Below are 23,055 nucleotides of genomic sequence, written 5' to 3' on the forward strand. Positions count from 1 at the left end.
CAAGAAGATCTCTACAGACTGAGTGTGTAGGCGACAATGTAGCAGATTGAGTTCAATGTTGGTAAATATAAGGTTATGCACGCTGGCCCCAAAGCCCCAACTTCAGTTATAGGCTAATGTGGTCAGAATTTGCTGTGACTAAGAGAACAAAAGATGTTGGGGCTGTAGTAGACAATGAAAATGTCAACCAAATGTGCTGCAGCAGTGAAAAAGGCAAACTCTGTGTTTGGGATTATAAAAAAGGGAATGAACAAAAAATGGCCAATATTATAATGCCTCTGTATACATCTATGGTGCAGCCTCACTTGGAATACTGTGCACAGTACTGGTCACTGTATCTCAAAAAGGACATTGTAGAGCTTGAAAAAAAAGAGCCTCTTGTGGCGCAGAGTGGTAAGGCAGCCGTCTTAATGCTTTGCCCATGAGGCTGGGAGTTCAATCCCAGCAGCCGGCTCAAGGTTGACTCAGCCTTCCATCCTTCCAAGGTCGGTAAAATGAGTACCCAGCTTGCTGGGGGGTAAACGGTAATGACTGGGGAAGGCACTGGCAAACCACCCCATATTGAGTCTGCCATGAAAACGCTAGAGGGCGTCACCCCAAGGGTCAGACATGACTCTGTGCTTGCACAGGAGATACCTTTACCTTTAGAGCTTGAAAAAGTTCAGAAGAGGGCAACCAAGATGAGCACCTTCCCTATGAGAAAAGGCTGAAGACTATGGGGCTCTTTAGTTTAGAAAGGAGACAACTAAAGGGGACATGATAGAGGTTTATAAAATGGTACATGAGGTGGAGAGAGTTCATAACAAGAAATTTTTCTCCCGCTCCTGAAATACTAGAACTTGAGGGCATCCAATAAAGCTGATGGATAATAGCTTCAAGACAGACAAAAGGAAATATTATACACAGATAGTGATTAAAATATGGAATTTGTTGCCAGAGGATAAAATCAATTCCCCAGCCCCAACAAGCTAGCGGTTAACCCCAAAACTTCACCATACCTCCCAAATTTTTCGAAGCCTCCAAGGATGATGTTATAAATAGGGGGCAACAGAGGAGGGGCAAGATCATCTGTCAGCCCAGCTCCAACCAAATGCCTGGTGAAAAAGCTTCATTTTACAGGCCCCGCAGAAAAGAGTTAGTTCCAACAGGGCCCTTAGCTCTTCTGGGAGCTCATTCCTCCAGATAGAGGGCAGGGCCAAAAAGAAAATAAAGACCGTTTCCTGGTCTCAAGTCAACCAATCAGAAGTTGTGTTTGAATTTAATTCCATCCACCCTCATCCTGAATCTGAGACAAGGGGATGGAAATCAGCAATATTGTTTCCACAGCCTTGGAACTGCCTTCAGTTCTCTTCAGAGAAGGGAAATTGCTGTCTTCGTGGTTGGTTCTCATTGTAGTTTTGGTTTAATATTGTAAGAAGCCAGGGTGAGTCTCACTTTTAGAAGATTGTAAATGCAGATTTTTCACACACCCTTTCAATTTGGGTTTGAATAAAATGCAATATGAAGTAATCGTCTTTATTTGAATTAGGAAATGTTGTGAATCCAGCTAACATGATTTGAAGCATGAAAGCAGACTTCCATGACAATCTCTTCACAAATGAAAATGGGAGTTTTCCCCCAAAAATAATATGGCTAGTACTGAGGTGATCTCTGTGCATAAAGGAAACCAATGAAAAGGAGATGGCGTCCTCCCACACATAATGAAGCTGGAGTCCAGCAGTACTTGAAACAGCAGGAGCAGCAGTGTTTGCTTCAGCATACACTTCATTTGGGGCATTCAGCTCTAACTCAAGTCTTTTACAGTGCAGTCGTAAACGGCGTTTCAGCTTCAGCAACTGAAGAGGCATAAGGGTGCGAGACTTCGTTGCTTACTACAGTGTCCGTCTTAAGGTGCCGTTTAGTTTTGTAACGACAGACGCATACGGTTCCCGTCCCCTCAGGAATTACTTGCACGCTAAGAGGAAAAGGCGGCTCATAAGGAGTCCCCGCTCTTTAGAACTAGCATTCCGCGGGCAGGAAACGCGCGCAGGGAGAGCCGTAAGTCCTCCGGTGCTGCTGGGGGCGACAGCGCCCCCAAAACACAGAGAGCTGAGGGGAAGTAAAGCGTTGCCCATCGTCTACACTGCCGGCTCCCAGTGGAATGCGGGACCTACTGATCAGACGGAAGCGCCGCCTTCCCTATCCCTTTGGCGCCCTGTCTCCGGCTACGCTGCCCCGCACATTCAGTTGGGAACCTGAAGTGTAACTTGGTAGTCCCTCCCTGCTCCCGCCTCTAGTGTGGCGCTAGAGAAGGCGCGACTGTCGGCCCAGAGCAAGGGCGTCCTTTTCCTTCGCCTCCTTGGCCGTAAGGATCGCGGCAAGGCGCGAGCGGAGCCATGGCCAGGCGGATGCTGTGAGTGGCTCGCGAACCGCACGCGACGGCAACCCCCCCACCCCTCGGGTCGCCTTCTGGTCTTGCAAGAGCCGAGTGGGATTTGCCTCCATTGCCCATCAAGAAGGAAAGGCGCGGGGGATTACTGGAAATGAATATAGGCACACTGGGGTTGGGGCTGTTTACATTTAAATTAATGGAATTAACCAAGAATCCGCCTTAATGCATGTGTTTCAGAAGGTCTTCTGAACAGCAGGGCCTTTTACCAAATGCACGCATATGGGTGGGGGCGGGGGCGAACAGAGAAAGAATGGCCCGGAACCCAACCTCAGGGCAGTATGGCTGAGCTCTGAAACTCGCCTAGCGCAGGGTGGCCAAACTGTGGCTCTCCAGATGGCCGTGGATTGTAATTACAGGGGCTCATGGTAATTGTAGTCCATGGACGTCTGGAGAGCCATAGTTTGCCCCCCCCCCCGGCTGTGTCTTGGTAGCTGAGTATGGATACCTGGAGACCCCCTGGAATTACAACTCATCTCCAGACTGCAGAGATCAGTTTTCCTGAAGAAAATAGATACTGTGGGGGTGGGCTCTGCGGCATTGTATCCCATTGAGGTCCCTGATCTTCCCAGGCTCCATCCCCAAATATCAAGGAATTTCTCAGAATAAAGCTGGCAGTCCCACCCCCAGTTCCTGTTGGTAGGCAAAGGGGGACCTGGCAAGCTGAGGGGAAAGGGAAATATGGCAGCAGCTTATTTAGCCTAGAAAATAAAATGCAGTTTAATAGAATTGTTTTTTTTTAACTGTTGCTTCATGGTGCATGCAAATTGGGAGTGGAAAAAATAACTTCATGGCATACATCTCCCAACCTTAATTTCACACTCCCAATTTCCTCATAATAGGGCACTTATACAGCGATTCTTTGGTTTGTGTGATTAAGTATGACCAGTTGTTGTTGTTAGGTGCAAAGTCGTGTCCGACCTATCGCGACCCCATGGACAATGATCCTCCAGGCATTCCTGTCCTCTACCATTCCCCGGAGTCCATTTAAGTTTACCTTGCCGTTGCAAGGGGGCTTGCGTAACTCGGTGAAGCTATGAGCTATGCCGTGCAGGGCCACCCAAGACGGACAGATCATAGCAGAGAGCTCTGACAAAAGGTGATCCACTGGAGAAGGAAATGGCAAACCACTCCAGTATCTTTGCCATGAAAACCCAATGGACAGTTCCAAAAGTATGACCAGAGGAATCACTTATTCTCTGATTCAAATTAATTAATCAGCAGACTTTTAAAAAGCCAAATGATTGGACAGAGCCATCATAATAAAATGACTTCAGCAGAAGGCGGGAGACAGGAAATAGTGTCCCCTGCCCACATTGCTTCCTCAAACATTTTGTGGGAAGTTTAAATAGCTCAGTGCCCTTTCTCCATTGTTAGAGAATTGCCTTCTTTAATTGGTGGAGCCACTGCATTTAAGGCTTCCTGGTTCCTGAAGACCATTTATCGTTTTTTGGGGGGAGGGGGGATTTTGGAAACTTCTGTTGAGCTATCAATCATACTGCAGAATGACCTCACCACATAAAAGTCTGGATCAAATAAAAATTCTGTGTTGTCATTTTGCTTTATTGACACACAGTCCTGAAAATGTAATTAATTATCCATGAAGTACGTTGTTTTAGAAAGAATATGTGATTCTGCAGTTATTTCTGGGATGATTCAGGAAAGCTGGGAACATTAAAAAACATTCCATTTATTTTAACAGGCAACAGAAACATTTTATTTTTAAGAGTGTCTCCTATCATAGTTCTGCTTTTTGAATCACATGCTGATGATTTCTTCATACCATGAAGAAACAAATGTAAAATAGCTTTTATTAGAAATTCAAGATTTTCATTATACTTCTTTCCTTGGCCTACAGTTATCCCATTTACCAGTATGGCAATCCTCAAATACGAGTTTTCCGGACCAATTACTTCTTGACATTGGTGAGGCCTGGTGCTATTCAACCAGAAGACACAATACAATTTCGCATCCCCATGGAGTAAGTACACACAGTGGAAGTAACTATTTATCAGATTAGCATTTTTAAGGCAATATTACCCAATTCTACAGACTACTATGACAGGCTAACGAGTTGGGCTTTATCTCAAAGTACATAAGCTTTAGTGAATGGTGAAATATAGGCTTGTGGGCTTTTGTAGTGTTCTGGGAGCCCCTACAGCTACTGGTAGATGGGAATAGTGGGTTTAAAGTAAATTTCTGTCAATGCTGTTTTGATCAGTATGATTTTTCTGCCCATAACAGTGTAGTCAAATTATTGCTCTGAAATCAAGCCCTAGCACAGGGGTAGTCAAACTGCGGCCCTCCAGAGGAGAATACTTTGCTTGTGAGTTGCTGCTGACTTTCCTGTGGTAAGAGTTGTGAGTTCCAGCATTGTTCAGGGGGTTAGATAACCCTGAAGGTCCCTTCCAACTCTGTGACTCTTAAGAGTGATATAGAAGCTGGTGGATTCCTCCTCCATATTCAGCCAGATGGGTAGCCTTGGCTATTCACAACCCGGATGATCAAATCAAATGTATTTAATACAGCACTGCAGCCAGATAAAACAGATGGCAAAAAAAAAAATTCACAGCAGAAATTTAAAATATTTAAAATTGCATAATTGATAGGTACATTATAAAAAATGCATAGTAAAATTCCCTGATAGTGTTATTCTGACAGCAATCCTGTCAGAACTCTCTCGGCTTCACCTACCTCACAGGATGTGTTGTGAGGAGAGGAAGGGAAGGCAATTGAAAGCTGCTTTGAGACTCCTTCGGGCAGTTAAAAGCGGTGTGTAAAAAACAATTCTTCTTTGACCTGACCCCCACTGCTCCAGAGAAGAGTGATCTAGAAGCTGATGGTACTCACCTGCCATCCTGTGATGAACCTGTTCACCTTTCCTTTAAAAAGGACTGTGACAGAGACTGTATGATAGGGAAACAAACAGCTGCCTTGCTGTAGGATTAAAAAGTGAGGAGGAGATGGGAGGCAGACTACAAAAGACCTGGAGTTCTTGGGCGTATCAGAGCCTCCCAGCAGAGAGTTCGCAAATAAGTCTAAAGATGCTTATGTCAAGGTAGTTTAGCATACAGCATGTCAAACAAATTCTAGGTTGCCATAGAACATACACATTTCATGGTGGCCCTTAGCATTTTCAGCAGTAATTTTATTGTAGATTTTCTTTGGTGGTCTTCTATAGAAGTACAAGCCATTTCACATCAGAACCTTTTTATCGTGTGAGAGAAGCGGATGTTCATGTAATTTCTGTCATTTTTTAAATGCCATTCACTGATAGTAGGTAGGTGACTCCATTTCTTAACCAATTGCTTTCTATATTGGCACCAATACTCAAATTAAATGGATCTTTTAAATGAAATTTACAACACACAATACCTTTATTAGCATAAAGCAGATTAGTAAGATTAAATGAAATTATGATACATCAGTCACATTCAGCTTGTGCCATATTTATTTATCTAATACAATACTTTGCCATATCTTTAATTAAAATATGAGAAACTAAAGAGTTATGGTAGTAGTAAACAGAGAGGTAAAAGAGTAGAAAAAAATTCAGGGAAGTGGGAAGGATCCCTCCTATTTTTCCTAAGGAGATATTTCAGTTTCTTCTAATGGGAGACGTATAGAAAACATAGAAACAGAGTTGAAAGGATCCCAAGGATCATCTAGTTCAACCTCCTCCACAATGCAGGATATTCACAGCTCCCTCCCCCTAGTAATCCCTATTCAGTGCCCAGAGGAAGGTAAAAAACTTCCAGAATCCCTGGGCCAATCTTGCTTGGAAGAAAATTCCTTCCTGACTCTCAAGAGGGTTTTTTCTGAGCAGGTAATAGAATTGCACTGCACAAAATGGTCTTACAAATTTATGTGGATAAAAGATTAAGGACTGTGGTCAATACTGCTGGGTTGGGTCTTAGGAATACTTAATGCAGTGCTTCCAGACTTCTAAAATCCTAATGCATCGGTTATTGAATGTCCCATTTTTGTGGTTATACTAATTCAATATGTAATCTGCTTTGAGTCCTTGTGAGAAGGATGTAATAAATGCATGCATGCATGTGTGTATGCGTGTATGTGGTGCTGGGCATTACCCTGAACACATAAGAAAGGATCACAATAGCCAAGAACTGGCTCACCCCTGCCTACCTTCCTTCTCATGATCTGGCAGAATTCATAGTAAGTCATAGTGTCAAATAGCTATCTACCAACCAGCTAAAGGTCCCTGGCCCTAAAGAAGTCCGTCTGGTCTCGACCAGGGCCAGAGCATTCTCTGTTCTGGCCCCCACCTGGTGGAACGAGCTCCCGGAGAAGATCAGGGCCCTGACAGAGCTTAAACAGTTCCGCAGGGCCTGCAAGGAGGAGCTCTTCCTCCGGGCATTTGGTTAAGACCAGATATAACTGACAGCGACCAAAGGGCTCCTGCTCCCCGCTCCCCCCCTCAGAACACCACCTATACACTCTGGACCTGTTTGTATGTTGCAACGTTGTATTGTTTATTGGTTATACAATTATAATGTTATATGTTTACAATTATCAGTTATTATTGCACGGTTATTCAAATATTTTATAGACTGTTCCATGTATTGTTCTTATGTTATTATGTAAACCACCCAAAGCCCCCGGGGAGGGCGGTATATAAATATAATAATAAAATAAAAATAAAATAAAATAAATATCTCACACCAGAACCAATATCCCATGTTTTAATGGGATTTTATGGGTTATGCTGTTTTATGGTTACATTTTGTATAAGACTTTGTCGAGAGAGGTGGGGTATAAATTCAAAACTGAAATAAAAATAAACCCCCTTCAACTACCTTTTCCAGTTTCATTATGCTGCATGTGTGTGAGACAATAAACGGAAGAAGTGAGTTCTAGTTTACGAAAGCTCATATTGTAAGGTTTCACATCTTTTTGCTTTGCTACAACAGACTGCCATCTGCAGTAACCCGAGCAGTTATATAGGATTAAACACCAATAAACCCTGTCTGAATAAATATATACATGATCAGGCTGAAGCTCGTTGGCAATAGGATTTGAAAAAATCCTTTCTAGTCGAAATCAGCAACCAATCTTTAAAAAATAAATAAATCAGACAACTCTAACCAACTGCTAGATATTAACCCCAGTTTTAGCATCATCAGTTAGCATAATTAAGGACACAGTCAGATTCAAAATAATAATCGTTTACCTTAAAAATTATTGGGTAACTACAACAAAATATTTTTTAAACTTTGAAGGCTTCAGCAAGCATGGATTACTGAAATACTTGCTTCAGAATAGTCCAACATGTTAACAATTTATTAGACTTGGTAAAGGGATAATTAAACTCAACAATGGCAACAATGGTCAGTTTACCTTCCCAATTCCATTGCCCAAAGAAGGGCAATGCCAAAGAATGTTCAAACTACCGCACCATTGCACTCATTTCTCATTCTAGTAAAGTTATGCTCAAAATCCTACAAGCTAGGGTCCAGCAATATGTGGACTGAGAACTTCCAGAAGTACAGGCAGGATTTCGAAGAGGCAGAGGAACTAGAGATCAAATTGCCAACATACGCTGGATCATGGAGAAAGCTAGGGAGTTCCAGAAGAACATCTAGTTCTGCTTCATTGACTATGCTAAAGCCTTTGATTGTGTGGAGCACAACAAATTGTGGCAAGTTATTAAAGAGATGGGAATGTCAGAGCATCTTATTTGTCTCTTGAGAAATCTATATGGAAGTCAAGAAGCAACAGTGAGAACCGAGCATGGAATCACTGATTGGTTCAAAATTGAGAAAGGAGTTCAGCAAGTCTGTATACTGTCGCCTTGCCTATTTAATCTGTATGCGGAGCACATCATGAGAAAGGCGGGGTTAGAGGAGTCACAAATTGGGATCAAGATTGCAGGGAGAAATATCAACAACCTCAGATATGCAGATTATACCACTCTAATGGCAGAAAGTGAAGAGGAACTAAAGAGCCTATTGATGTGGGTGAAGGAGGAGAGTGCAAAAGTTGGCTTGAAACTCAACATCAAGAAAGCGAAGATCATGGCATCTGGCCCTCTCCATTCCTGGCAAATAGATGGGGAAGAAATCGAGATAGTGACAGATTTTATTTTCCTGGGCTCCAAGATCACTGCAGATGGGGACTGCAGCAAAGACATTAAAAGACGCTTGCTCCTGGGGAGGAAAGCTATGGCAAATCTAGACAGCATCCTAAAAAGCAGAGATATCATTTCTGCCAACAAAAGTGCCTTTAGTCAAGGCTATGGTATTCCCAGTTGCAATGTATGGCTGTGAAAGTTGGACCATAAGGAAGGCCGAGCATCAAAGAATTGAGGCTTTTGAACTCTGGTGCTGGAGAAGACTCTTGCGAGTCCCTTGGACTGCAAGGCGAACAAACCGGTCAGTCCTAGAGGAGATCAGCCCTGACTGCTCCTTAGAAGGCCAGATCATGAAGATGAAGCTCAAATACTTTGGCCACCTCATGAGAAGGAAGAACTCCTTGGAGAGGAGCCTAATGCTGGGAGCAATTGAGGGCAAAAGAAGAAGGGGACGACAGAGAATGAGGTGACTGGATGGAGTCACTGAAGCAGTAGGTGCAAACTTAAATGGACTCCAGGGAATGGTAGAGGACAGGAAGGCCTGGAGGATCATTGTCCATGGGGTCGCGATGGGTCGGACACGACTTCGCACATAACAACAACAACAAAGGGATAATTTCATGAATGTTTAGGAAACCAAATTCCTAGTCAGTACGTTTGTTTCAAGGTAGTAGGTTTTAAAGAGGTACAGTCAAAACCTAAGTTAAAAGAGAATAAAGATCATTTCTGCTCTTGTGACTGAGGGTGAAAAATGATGGGGTGGGGGAGAGGCTGCTGTGCCACATTCAGCAGTAGATTTCTTGAGTCATTCTTGAGAGTGCTAGATGGTGACATATGCAAAGCTGTGCACAGGTATTTAGAAGAGCCCCTAGCACTTCTAAGGCAAACCGTATCAGGGAAAGCTGAGAAGTCAGCAGTTCTTCACTACCTACACAATACTGCTGTAAAGCTTCCAGGAGCCAACTTGTGGTCACAGGTATTTCAGCCATCCCACCCCTCAATAATTTAAAAGCCTCTTCTTTATTTTTTGGCTTCCAAATTTTTCAGGCCGTTTACATCTGTACCAGAGGCCTCAATTATATTGGTAAAATAGTCTGATCAAATGAAAAATAAATTTCTTCCAAAATGCATTTTAGAATATACCTGTTAAGTCTTTTGGTGTGTGTGTGTGTGTGGGTGTGGTGGGGGGGGTATAGAAATATTGACCTTTTTTTGAGTCTGATCTTTTTTCTAAATTTATGGCACAGAATGACTCGAGTGGAATTAAAAGATTACCTTGAAACCATCTACAAAGTGCCTGTGGCTGCCATAAGAATCAGGATACAGTTTGGTGCGTATAAATTCTGAGCTGCCTTCTGGCATCTACTTTAACATCTATTTTTCTTCAAAACCTTCCTTCAGTTTATATTTGAAGAGATAGTTGCTTGGTTCTGAGTGGAGGGACTTGTGTTTGGAGCATAAAATAAAATGATACTTGCAGTCAGTTCCTATGTGAATGGTACTCTTCGTTTCTCATTTTATCCTTAATGGGAGGATCAAATGTGGATTATCATCTGGCTATTGATGTATCTTGAATTTCTTGATATAAACCTGCTATTTTCTTTGTAATTTTGTATTCATGGCCTGAGATCATGAGGCTGTATTTGTGTCAGGAGTTTAGTCCTTAGTTAAAGGTATTTTTCCTTTTCCAAAATGGACTTTTGACATTTAACACTACAAAAGCATTTTACTGACTTTTTTCTTGCAAGAAAAATCTGAATCCATTGCCTACAGCCAACACAAATATTGCTTTTATATGTTTGCAAGGCAGCAAGTAAAAAGATTGGTTTAAAAAGCAGCGTATCTATTTAAAATGTCGGGAAGCTTCAGATTTCTATAAGAGGATCTTATTTATTCAAAAGAAGAGGGGGAAATAAATTTGCATGTAGCATCTTCCATTAATTAAATGAGAAATGTTGAGCTGAACTTCATCAGTGCTTTTAAAGCACTCTGAAGTAGGTGTCAGCAATTTGGTTCAAATAAGGCGAAAAGTACATGAATCAGTGCTAATTCAGGTACTTTCTGCACCTATTTGAGCTGAACTGCCCATCCCTCCATTTAAATGGGAAGGGAATGGGAAGGCGACTGTAAGCCGCTTTGAGCCTCCTTCGGGTAGGGAAAAACGGCATATAAGAACCAACTCTTCTTCTTCTTCTTCTAAATGGGCAGAATCAGCAGTGGCTGAATCACAATTTGGACACGATTTGGCCAGTTTAAATGCTCCCTCCCCTTTTGTCAGGTAGTACCATCAAATAGCTGATACTGACAGGTGCTGTGCACCCTTCAAATGCCTTCCAAAGCCTTTGCAGGTGAAAAGCATTTAAAGGGTGCACTGCACCTGTCAACATCAGCTGCTTGGCACAAAGACAGCCCAGCTTGCAAAGGCATAGGGAGGCATTTAAAGCAGTGGTCCCCAACCTTTCTGAGGCTGGGGACCGGCAGGGCATCGGACCGCGCCCGCTCATCGGGCTGTGCCCGCACGGGCCACGCCCGCGCATCAGGCTGCGCCCGCACGGCCGCACAGCCCGGCCCTGATTCCCTCTCCCCGCCCTCCCGCAGTAAGAAGCTTCCTAGGCCGCAAGCTTGCGGCCTGGGAAGTTTTTTACTGCGGGGGGGGCGGGGAGAGGGAGCCGCGGCCCGGCGCCATGGCCTTCGCGGTCCGGCACTGGGCTGCGGCCGCAGGTTGGGGACCACTGATTTAAAGAATGCCACACCAAACATCTGATAATGACAGGTCAGTTGTTTGACAGCACTGTCTTCTCCCCTTCATAGGCAGTGGAGACATTCTCCACATAACACACAAACACACCTTTTTGAGATTCAGCTGAATCCAAAAAATGAAGGGTGCTTCGGGTTTGGGTTGAATCCGAAACTGTCTGAATTTGGGTTTTTTGTGCACATGCCTACTCTGAAGTTGTATTTGAGAACAGCCTACTTGGAAGTCTTCTAGTGGAAGGTCTATTTAAGTGAATGGGCAAGAAGTGGTACTCTTAAATTGCTTAGACATGCGCAAGAACACCTTTAGTAAAGGGTATCCTTTTACCTCATCCATCTCTAGAGCCGTCCATTGAGGACAGTTACTGTCAGCTATGCATTTAACTTTGCTTTTTCCTTACACTATGACTTGTATCCTCTCTGTAGAATATTAAGTCACATAGTTGTGTTGTGCATGTAAAAGGCACTTTTAGAGTAGGAACTGAATGGTTCTAATGAAATGTGGTTCATGATGGTTGCTAAAATCATGTAAGGACCACATGAACAAATCCTTTAAACATGAACAAATCCTTTATAATAGAAAGTTAACTAGGTGCCCTGGCCTAGTTAAGTGCATGCCTATATTTGCATCAGGCATGACCACAGGCAGACAGGACAGCATGTTTCTCTGTATTCAATGAAAGCATATATTTATAGATGATAATCATTTAATCAAGAAGATGTATGAATTATGTTTATTATTGTATACGGAGGATGAGGTGGTCAAAGATTTATGATTGTTTGGACAAGGAATCTTGGTCATAGCATTCCACGGGAAACCTGGCAAAAAATATGGAGTAAAGGTCTGAAATTTACAAATAGTTATTATATTAAGGAAAACTATTATAAATTGCATTATTGTTGGTACATGACTCCGCATAAATGATCAAAAATGAATAAAAGCTTATCAGATAAATGTTGGAAATGCGGGGAAGTGAGAGGGACAGTGTTTCATATGTGGTGGACCTGCAAACGAGGAAGACATTTTTGGCAGGATATCCATAAAGAAAACTTAAACATCTTTAAGGACTCCATAGCTCTAAATCCAGAAGCTTATCTTTTAGGTTTTCTGGTAAATTAAAAAGATAAAAAATATGGAGAGTTATTTAGATATTTGACAACGGCGGCAAGGATAGTCTGGGCAAAAAACTGGAAGTTAAAAGACATCCACCATATTTTATTGCAGTTGAAAACGTTAGAAATCGCTCAGATGGCGAAATTGACAACTTATGTCGAAGATAAACAAATACTGGACTTTAAGACAAAATGGAATTTATGGATACAGTGTATTAGAAAAAAGTATAGTTGATTTATGATTTATAAGGGGAAATGAGAATGGATTGAAATTTTGAATAGGAGAATTAATGTTTTTTTGTATATTCTTCAACAAATACAGTTGGAAGTTACTATTCGTAAATGTAATATAATCTATTAACATGTTATTTTGGAGATGGCTAAATTTATTTTTATGTAATGGATTATAAATAAAATTTGAAACTATTAAAAAAAGAAAGTATATCTTTATAGTAGAATTCTTGTACGGATAGTTAATTAATAGAATTTTTATATCTGTATTGATAGACCTGAGGTTGGTGCCATAAATAAAATGCACATTTGAGTTCAGGAAAACAGCAGTAAAATTATGTGATTAACAGGCCACTTGGAATTATCCTTGCTCCAAGATAAAGGTACATCCACTGGGTAGTGGGACAGGTCATAAGGACACTTTAGGCAACATGCATATATTTCTTCCATAATGGCCAAACTAATCTCTTACCTTCCCCATCAAAATTAATTAAATGTCATCTCTCTCTCTCTCTCTCTCTCTCTCTCTCTCTCTCTCTCTCTCTCTCTCTCTCTCTCTCTCTCTATCTATCTATCTATCTATCTATCTATCTATCTATATATATATGAAAGCCGATATACTGAAAAGGGGAAATGGTTTACTCATAGGAAAACTTTGTCTACTTCACAGGTTCCCAGAAGCAGAGGGACTATAAAAACACACGTATCAAAAAGCCAGATTACAAGGTTGCATATGTACAGTTGGTGAGTAAATATATTTGAAGCTGGGAATGGAAGAGTCTTGCAGTGGACTCTGCCTTTCCAAATTAGATATTCTCAACTGAGAATTCACAAGGACTTGCAGGAGGCATCTAATTTCACTCTTCCCCACATTTTCCACTTCTGATTTTCTGAACCCCCCCCCCCCCCAATAGCCATTCCTCTTATCTTGCTTCTGTCTCTCCTAAGGTTGTCAACCTGGAGATCTCTTGGAATCACGATGGCTCTCCCAACTACAGAGATCAGTTTCTCTTAAGGCTGCCAGGTCCAAGTGTGGAAATTCCTAGAGATTGGTGGGTGGAGCTTTGGGAGGATGAGGTGTAGGGAGGGAAGTGACCTTAGCAGGACATAATGCCACAAAGTCCCAAAGCAGTTATTTTCTCTAGGGGGACTGATCTCTGTCATCTGGAGAACAGTTGTAATTCTGGATGATCTGACACCTCCACCCCCCCCCCCTGAGAGGATAGCAGACATAGTTCCACCAGCGGAAATAGGTGTTAGGGGATGGAATCTATAGTATTATATCCCTCTGAGGTTCCTCCCCTCCTCAACCCCCACCCCCCAGGCTCCACCCTTCTCTCTCCAGGAATTTCCTAATCTGGAATTGGCAGCCTTATTTCCATTCCACCCAATAGCATTTACTTGCCCCACTCTCTTAATTGGCCCCCACTTAGGAAAACTGTGGCCCAGTGGTGTGGTGCCAGGTCTGCTTGCAGGATAGGAAACCCTCAAGGACTTAAAGGGGGTATCTCACTTATCCATATATCTCCCTCACTATTTGCTCTTTCCCTCCTCCTGGCAAACCCTATATCCTCTCCCCTTTCCCTGCATCATTCTGTCTGCAGAAATTCTCCAACTTTTATCCGTCTTCCATTTTCAGCTCTATTTATTATTTATTTACCCACACTTTTCTACAGTGAGAACTAAAACAGCTTACAGTATTGTCCTCTCCTCCTTTTTATATACTCAACAACCCTGTGAGGTAGGTTAGGCTTAAAGTATATGTCCTAAAAATCACTGAGTGATTTTCTGCAGCAAAATGGGGATTTGAACTTGGGTCGTAGAGACCCCACTTTGAAGCTCAAGTTAAAAACACTATAAGGCCTCAGTAATAGCCTTAAATACAAGATCAGTTCCTACAATATCCCCAAGTCATCTTGACCAAATGCGTTTTGGCAGATTAGCCTTCTTCAGTGGTCAGTGCACATAGGCATACATAGATTGTAAAATAGAATAGAATAAGTATTATCAAAATATAAAAGACCCAGGATAGGTTGTAATCTTACAACCTGTGATTCAGGGCTAGGTTGAAATTACAGATGCCTCGTTATCTCTAACTGTAGGCCCTGGTTCTATACAGTTGTAATTAGGTGATGACTTCTCTATGCCCCTTCCTTGAAGGGTCCAAATCAATAAATAATCAAGAGTGTAGTCAATACCTGGGATTAACTTTCTTTGTAACAGTTTAAACAGTTTAAACTGCACATTGTATATTAGACTGCTTGTTTTGTTTTTTTTTTAAGTTTTGGGTTCGTCATTCAATTTTCTGAGGATATGGTATTTTTCAACCTTTTTTTCTTTTGGTTTTGGTTGCTCCAAAATGCTCCAACCAGTCTTTGATTGCTCCAAAATGGAAACCTTTTGGATCAAGAACTACATTATTAAAAACACCGCTCTTGCTTAAAAACTAATCAATTGCTAATTCAGATATTTCAGCAATACATAAAATTATACCCATGAATTATGCTTCTTGAACTTGTTTTGTATAAAAACTGAAACTTCAGTTTCAGAAGTGGCTAATTGGAGGTGATCACTCTGATTTCAGGTGAGCACAAACTTCTGCCTGCTACTGTGGCTTGCTGTGTGCCTTTGGTCCTGGAAGGTATTCCAATGTGAGAAAGAGCTCCTGAATTAGGCATATGTTCTTTGATTTTCATTTGCCTTCCTCCATTCTCTGGTTCATCCTTTGAAACAAACTTACAGCTCAAACTATTCTGTTTGTTACTTCCTGGAAATACTGTGAAGCCCATTCTGCACAGGTTGGGCAATGCACTTTCAGTGCATTTTCGAAGTAGATTTTCTGATTCACACAGGAAAAGCCAGCTGCAAAAGCACATTGAAAGTGCATTGTCCAATGTTGTATGGAATGAGCCTGAGAGAGCTCACTGTTTCGGAAGGCATTTGTGGTAGCCCCCTTAAAGCGTCAGTAGGTGGCAGCATTATTCTTTGTTGTAGTATTTTCTTCACTCCCTGGCTTCCTTACCTATCTGAGAGAAATTGTTTTGACTTGAAAGCAGGAATTACATTTCCCTACTCTGGAAGTCATCAGCTTCCATTTTCCAGGCCAACTTATGCAATCTAATATGCACACATTAATCATTGTATTCCAGTGTTGGAAGATGAAAAGGCTGATGTTAGACATCATATAACACAGAACTTTGTGGGTGAGAATAGAGAATTGACTTGTATGTATGAGGACCATATTGCCTCTTTCCCCTTTATATATCCTTCTTTTCAGTGATTGAGGATTTTCTTCTCTCCAGCCCAGACTTGGCAGATGAGGATTTCAGTGCAGGTGGTATTTGTCTCTCATTGCAAGTGACCTCACATTGATGCTTGTGGTCAATCTCACCTTCCATAGTTTCAGGCTGTTCTTAGTGTGCTGTTCCTCAGCCAAAAAAAAAGAAGAAGAGAAAACACATTGTAACATTGCTTACTGTACAGGACTGCTGCCTGCCTTTTATACTTCACAAGCTAGAACCAGGTTATTTATCCATAGGGAAGTAATTCTCTATGTGCCTTCTCTATAGCCTTACATACTTCCAGAACCCCTTCTGCTCTACCCTGAACATTTTCACCTGCCAGCAGTCGTGTCTGAAGGACCTGTTGATGCACTTACAACATGTGTTGTTGCTAAATATCTCGAATGGTGTAAAAAGCAAAATTCCCCAGTAGCTAGCACCATATGGGTGGAGGAAGTTTCCTTAGCTCTCCTGTTCCTACATGAGTCTCCATTGGTGGAAGGAACTGTTGAGAGAAAATGTCTCCAGCAATGGGAAGCTCAACCATGAGTTGAGTTAAGTCAGTCATTCTGAACCAGGATGACTAGTAACCCCAGAGGGGTTGTTTATTTTTTTGGAGGAGGGGGTTATTTTTAAAATATATATATTTTTAAAAATTAACCGGGGAGAGAAGTCAGGAGGACAAAGGGGCTTTCTGTTCATCTGTCTGAAATGCAGTGGCCTTATTGAATTCACACCCAGTGGAAAAAGGAATGGGAGGGAAGAGCTGAATCTGCTGCACTCACCCCATTGGCTCCTCCCATTTCCCCCCTCTCAGAATTCCTTTGCCGAGCTCTGCCAGCAGAAAATGGCTGGAGGAAGACTGTTGTAAGCAAGGGATTCAGAGCTGACTGTGTCCAGTGCCACGGAGTCTACCCTCTACAGCAGACATTTCCTTCAGGGAAACTGATCTCTGTAATCTGGAGATGAATCGAACCTGGTTTGCCAGATTAGAAGTCCGCACTACTAACCACTACACCAAACTGGCTCTACCGGCACAGAACAAAGCAGCTCTCCTCCTGACAAGTGCAAGTCTACAAGACCACATTACACCACAACGTGCATGGTCAAGGAATAATATTTTATGAGCATTTGCATGTAGTGTTTGAGTCCTAATCTCCTAACTGAAATGAGAAGCAATATCTGTGTATATTATTGGGAGACAGCTGTTATTTATGATTTTTTCCCCAGATCATTCAGATCTGGTTTGCATCTATAACCTTTGAAGGCTAGAAGTACAAGATCCCTGTATAGATATTTAGTTCCTTCCTTATATATAATTATGCTTTCGGTTACAGTTGAAGTTACAAAATGGAGAAGATGCACACACACATTTGAATAGTAGCTACTGAACATGCACTGTAACTATTTTTCATAAACCTTTCAGAACCTGACTGTTGTTGAGGATTTATAAGATGTTCAGTTCATAGAGTGCAATGTAATGCATTTGCTGTTGCAAATCTAATCTGACTGTCATCCAAGATCAGTGTTTCTCAGCAAAACAAGAGGTGGAAAGAGCCAACTTGTCTGCAGTGATCATTCATTCATTCATTCATTCATTCATTCATTCATTCATTCATTCATTCATTCATTCATTCATTCAAGGTTCCAAACTGACCTGCTCAATATTGGCATTATGGCTATCCCCTCTAAGCCCAAATGGGAATTTCATAAACAGTTACATAAACAGCTGTGAGGGTCCTTCTCTTCCATTGTTTGAGCATTCCTCAGTGCCCTTTCATAGAATATTTTCCCCTTAAAAATGGTGGGGAGAGAAACGCATTACCTGGAGAAGACAGATTATTCAGACCATTTCATTCTGGATTTTGCCTTACTTTGGGACAGGAACAGCCTTGTCCTGACTAATAAACTTTGCCGGGAGAATGATGAGGGGTACATCCCTGTTCATTCTACTGGACTTCTTGGCAACTTTTGATACCACTGACCTTCCAGAGAGGCTGGTTGGGCTGGAAGTAGGGGGCACTGTACTTTGATATTCTACCCTTACTTTAACAGCTCACTCCAGAAGATGGTGCTGAGTCCTGCTGCTCAGCACTGTGGGATTTATGCTGTGGGATCTTGCAGGGTTCTATCCTACCTCCTATGCTATTTAACATCTACATAAAACGTCTGGGCAAGTTCATTTGAGAATTCGGAATGAGGTGCGTCCTATATGTAAATGACATCCAGCTCTGTTTCTGTATGACAGCTAAGCCAAGTGGAAGTCCTGAATAGCTGCTGGGAGAGATACTGGGATGCATGAGGGCCAGTAAACTGAGCCTCCTTCCAGACAAGACTGAGGTGCTGTTGGTCAGGGGAGAAGCTGCTTGGGGACTTCAAAGCTAATATTTCTTGGAGAAAGTTATGCTCCTCTCAAAAGAGCGGGTTTGTAGCATGGAGATGCTACTAGATCCTGGCTTATAGTTGGCTGCTCAGGTTTCCTTTGCAGCATGTAGTGCCTTTTATCAGCTGTTCTAATCACAGGCAAGTTAGATTACCATAATGTGCTCTATATGGGGGCTGTCCTTGATGGTTTGGAAACTTCAGTTGATCCAAAGTTTGGTGGCCATGCTACTGTCAGGGGTTGGTTATAGGGATCATGTAATCCATATGCTGAAATATCTGCACTGGCTACCTATCTGCTTCCTGACAAAATCCAGAATGCTGTTTTTTACTTGGGCTGGATACCTGAAGGACTGTCTCTTCCCATACTTTCCAGCCTTGCAGATAAGATCTGCCTCTCAGCCCCTGCTCTCTGTGTCCCTGCAGGTGAAGTGAGGCAAGTGGTGACTAGGTAACAAGGAGTTTTCTGTAGTGGCAGCTTGCCTCTAGAATGCCTCTCCCCCCCCCCCTTCCAAGACTAACCTGGCACCTATTTTATTTTTTTTACTCATCTTTTTATCCAGGCTCTTAATTAAGTCTTTTACAATGTCAGGTTTTAATGGTCTGCTCTGTTCTATGGAAAGTTCTTATGCTACTTATGTCTAACTTGGGGCAAAGCCCGTTGTCTCCAAGAATACAACGGGTGCTAGAGCTTGGCAGTGGGAAGAGGAAGGGGAGGAGTTGTCCAGTCTGTAAGGGCATGGGGTTGAATGTGTGTGTTGTGTGGGAGGTTGTGGTGGCTTGGTGGCAAATGAGGGCATGGGTGTGGAGAGATGGATGGCAAGAACATGTGGTTTGGAATGTTCGTTGAGTGTGGGAGAGGACTGACATTAGGCCTACTGCACAGTGTTGTTGTGCAGATGAAACAGGAGACAAAAGAACCTCCGCAACAGCATCTAGTTTTACCTGCAGAATAACGCTGTGCAGTGGCCTGCAGAGAGCTGTGAAGAAGAAATACACATGGCTTGGCTGTGTCTAACCTCCCGGCCAGAGCAGTATTTTAAGTGAGAAGGGGCTTTTCTGTGGCCTCCCTGTCAGGCAACTGTTTGCAGAAGGGGATAGTCCCCCCCCCCTCAAAAGGAAGGCCCTCAGTCTCCCCTGCGTTGCTCTTGGAAAGGCCTCCCTCCCCTCAGTCAGGGCCTGTCAGAGGCTCCTTCGCAGCAGGCCTGAAGAGGGGGAGGGGGAGCACTCTGTCAGGGTTCTGAGGCAATTTACAGTTGGACATGGCAGTTAGGACAGCCTTGGGGTGAAAGGGGCTGGCACAGCCTGTTCAAGCCTCTGTTCTCACCCCCCTTGGCAGCCCTACTGACCTCCTCTCCCTGCAGTGATCAGGAGCAGACTGGCAGCCATGTCTCCAGATTGCCCCTGGCTGGGCTGGGTGGGCGGGCCCTGTTGGAACTTTGGCTTTGCACCACCCAACTGGCTGGAACTCTGGTCTGTCATGGTGAGGGCCCAAAGGGAAGGTGTTTTGCGCCTTCCGATTGGGCCCTCACCCAGACCGGCCCCGCCCACTTAGTCCTTAGTCCTTTATGTTTATACAGCGACAGCTGTATAAAGATGGCTTGTTTTTCATACTGTTTTTAAAATTGTAAGCCCCCTCAAGCAGGACTCTGAAAAGGCAGTATATAAATATTCTACATAAATAATGCACTCTGGAAACAGTCCTAAGGGATCACTGTCAAATGCAAACTGTGCCATGGATGTAGGCATTTATGTCATTGGCAAAACCCAGGTTAGGTTGCAAAGCAAAATTTGATTTGTAGAATAGCAGCAAAAATTCTCATGTCTTTGGAGTTTTATATCTTTTTTAATATGCCAAGTTCTTTAGGGGTGGGCTAAAGCTGTTAAGGTATTTTGGAAAATAGCTTCAAAATAGCCCCAGACATTATTTTTATAACATCTTTCTATGCCATGTTATTGTCTGATAGTTTTATTATATTCTACTTGAAGTGAATGGAAGGCAGACTGGGTTGATTTTAATGAGGTTGTCAGCACAGCAAACAATATGGAAAAATAAAGAGATAATGTCAACGGAATAGAATGCTGTCCTAGAATAATAGATTCCTGCTGTTAAATAAAAGCTAAAAGGTCAACTGGTGATTGTTTACCAAATGGGAGACGTTGAGTCTGTGGCAGTGGCCTGTGTTGGCACTGACTCCGTTATGGAACATGATCGATGTAAATTTAATGCTGTATTTCAGGAATGACATGAATTTCATAGATCACTTGGGCTTGCCTGATACAGTTTTGCATAGTATGTTGTTTCCTCATTCAGTTATGCTGCAGACATTGAGGCACTGAATAGTCATTGTTAGCGCTTCATTTAATGCTCTCTTTTATTTTGACTTTTGCGGAATCTAAACCTAATAGGCACAAAGTTGAAGAGATCTCTGGGGGGTGCTTTAGCTCAGGGGTAGTCAACCCGTGGTCCTCCAGATGTCCATGGACTACAATTCCTATGAGCAAATGCTGGCAGGGGCTCATGGGAATTGTAGTCCATGGACATCTGGAGGACCACAGGTTGACTATTCCTGCTTTAGCTGACTCACTTCAAAGGTGGTTCTCCTGCTTTTAATAACTGCCTTTAAGTAGGAGAAGGGTATGGATTAGGGTGCTGAAAATTTGCATCTCCATTTTTTACCTGCTATCTTCTCTCATATGTTGTTCTTGCAATCCTCTGTGTCACGTCCCTTGTCCTTCATGAAGCTACTAAAGCATGTCTCCCCTTCCTGCACATGAGTAGTTTCTGTCTTCCAGCAGTCTTGTACCATTCCACATGGTTAACCTGGAGTCCAGTACTCTTTAAGTTTTCCTTGAGGTCATGGATATGTTCGGTCATACTGCTGCAATTGAGAAATGTATTTTTGTGAACATATTTTCTCTAAGTGGAATGAATCAGGAATCAGAGTACTTGGGGACACCTGTTAAGTTGATCACCTGATAAACTGGATTGCCTGTTGAATGTATTCACCATACACCAAAGTATTGTGCCATATTTCACAAGTGTTAATATTTGCTGCCTGGACCTGCAGTCTGTGTAGTACATAACATACGAGAAGTTAGGCGCAGACACTGCTGGCAGTCTGTTAGAACTTGGCAGATGCACCAGCTGTAACTTACGGTGGCTTGTCAGAAGACTGTTGCAGCTACTGCTAGGACACATAATCAAACATTTGTTTTCTGTCTTTAGGGTGCGGGACAAACGTTTCAGTTTCCAGACTTGTTTCCAAAGAAACCACAAACCACTGAGCCTAGTTCTCTTGAGGACATGCAGAAGAAATTAATGGAAGATCAGGCACAGAGGCAGAAGGATGACCCCAAGCGATCAGGCGTTCCTAGATGGTTTGGACTTTGATGAACTTAACCTGCTGTTTTTCTTTTAGATACTTTTTTTTTTTGAGACCATTTGTAAATACCTTGCTGGTAATAAATGCAAGAGATTTATTAAAAGGACAGAGAAGAAATTTCTGGGTTGTTATATTTTGAGTATGGAAAGATGTATCACCTGATGTAAATAACTTCTTGGAATGTTATTCACTGGGGCATTTGGAAGTAATGTTTGGAAGCGGGGCTGTGCTAACCAGCACCAGTTAATGATGCAAGGGCCTATTTTTGAGTCACAATGACCAGTTGAAGCTAGCAGGCAGGCTCATAGTTCAAGCATATTCTGATTTTAAAATTAAAAATTAAACTTTCCCCCTGTACATTACAGAATGGAGTTATGTTTTGCGAAGGATATTTCACAAAATTCATTCTGACTCCATGAAGGAAGAATTCTGAAATTTCAAAACATGCATAATCTAATCAAACTAGATCCAATAAAAGTGATTACTTTGCCAAGCCTCTTTCAATGCAGTTCATTTGTTGACTTTATCTGTAGAGATTCTCAAGCATTTGTATCTTATTTCACATTTTTTTGCTAGTGAAAGTGAGTGTCTCTCAGGTTCTGATTTTTACTGTGAATCTTGTTTGGAGAGTCTCCCCATCCCCCTTGTTTAAGCTTGGGCCTGATTTCCACTTTACTTTTGCACTTAAAGTAGATTTGTCAGTTTTCAATCAAGACAACACAACATAAACAGCCATCTGTGAGGAAGCTTAACTTCAATGCTTTTGAGGAAATCCTATCTCAGATGTAGTGGTGGCTGGTTATCCCGGAGGCCTGTCTGGCTACTTAATCCACCAGGGTGTTTCAGTAAACATATGCACTTTTGCAAACTCTGCACCACTGTTTGGTATGTAGCAAAACAAGAGAAAAAATAAACTGGCCAAAGCACACTATGATCTGTCTGTATATTCAGCTTCAGAGCTGCATCCTAACCACCAACTAATGACTGGTGCCAGGTTGACTCAACCAGTGCAATGGATTTAAGCATTGGTGACTCCCTTTGAGTTGTATTCACTGTCTATACTGGCCTGTGGAAGATGGGCTAAAGATTATATAGCCACAGTTAGGCTACTTGGGAGACAAAGAGTAGGATGAACTTGCTTAATTGTACAGATAACTAAGTTTGCAGAACTAAAACCCTATAGACCAGCCTTTATCAGCCTTCTGACTATGGAGGTATCCCTGAAATATTTTTCAGGCTTTGAGGAACCCTGGAAGTGATGTCAGCTCACCATGCTTCCCTGCCATGATCTCTGGAAGTGCCTTGTCACTAGAAGTGACATCACCTGGACACAACTGCTCTTCATTGCTAGGATTGCCAACTTGCAGGGGGAGATATGGAGTTCTCAAA

General features: G+C 42.4%; 1 protein-coding gene across 1 annotated transcript; it reads left to right on the plus strand.

Annotated features, from left to right (window-relative positions):
• Window positions 1–2,215: 2,215 nt before the first annotated feature.
• Window positions 2,216–22,159, plus strand: MRPL23 (mitochondrial ribosomal protein L23). The gene is made up of 5 exons (XM_077321510.1): window positions 2,216–2,392; window positions 4,287–4,409; window positions 9,767–9,849; window positions 13,288–13,361; window positions 21,510–22,159. The coding sequence occupies exons 1-5, from the start codon at window positions 2,376–2,378 to the stop codon at window positions 21,672–21,674; spliced, it is 462 nt and encodes a 153-aa protein (XP_077177625.1). The 5' UTR covers window positions 2,216–2,375; the 3' UTR covers window positions 21,675–22,159.
• Window positions 22,160–23,055: the final 896 nt, after the last annotated feature.

Source organism: Paroedura picta, chromosome 2, assembly GCF_049243985.1.
Source record: "Paroedura picta isolate Pp20150507F chromosome 2, Ppicta_v3.0, whole genome shotgun sequence".
Classification (NCBI taxonomy): Eukaryota; Metazoa; Chordata; class Lepidosauria; order Squamata; family Gekkonidae; genus Paroedura; species Paroedura picta.

Bases quoted from the DNA above. Each gene is read 5' to 3' on its own strand.
- MRPL23 (XM_077321510.1), top strand. The intron at 9,850-13,287 runs GTGCGTATAAAT...TCTACTTCACAG, and splicing joins AAGAATCAGGATACAGTTTG to GTTCCCAGAAGCAGAGGGAC. The intron at 13,362-21,509 runs GTGAGTAAATAT...TTCTGTCTTTAG, and splicing joins AGGTTGCATATGTACAGTTG to GGTGCGGGACAAACGTTTCA.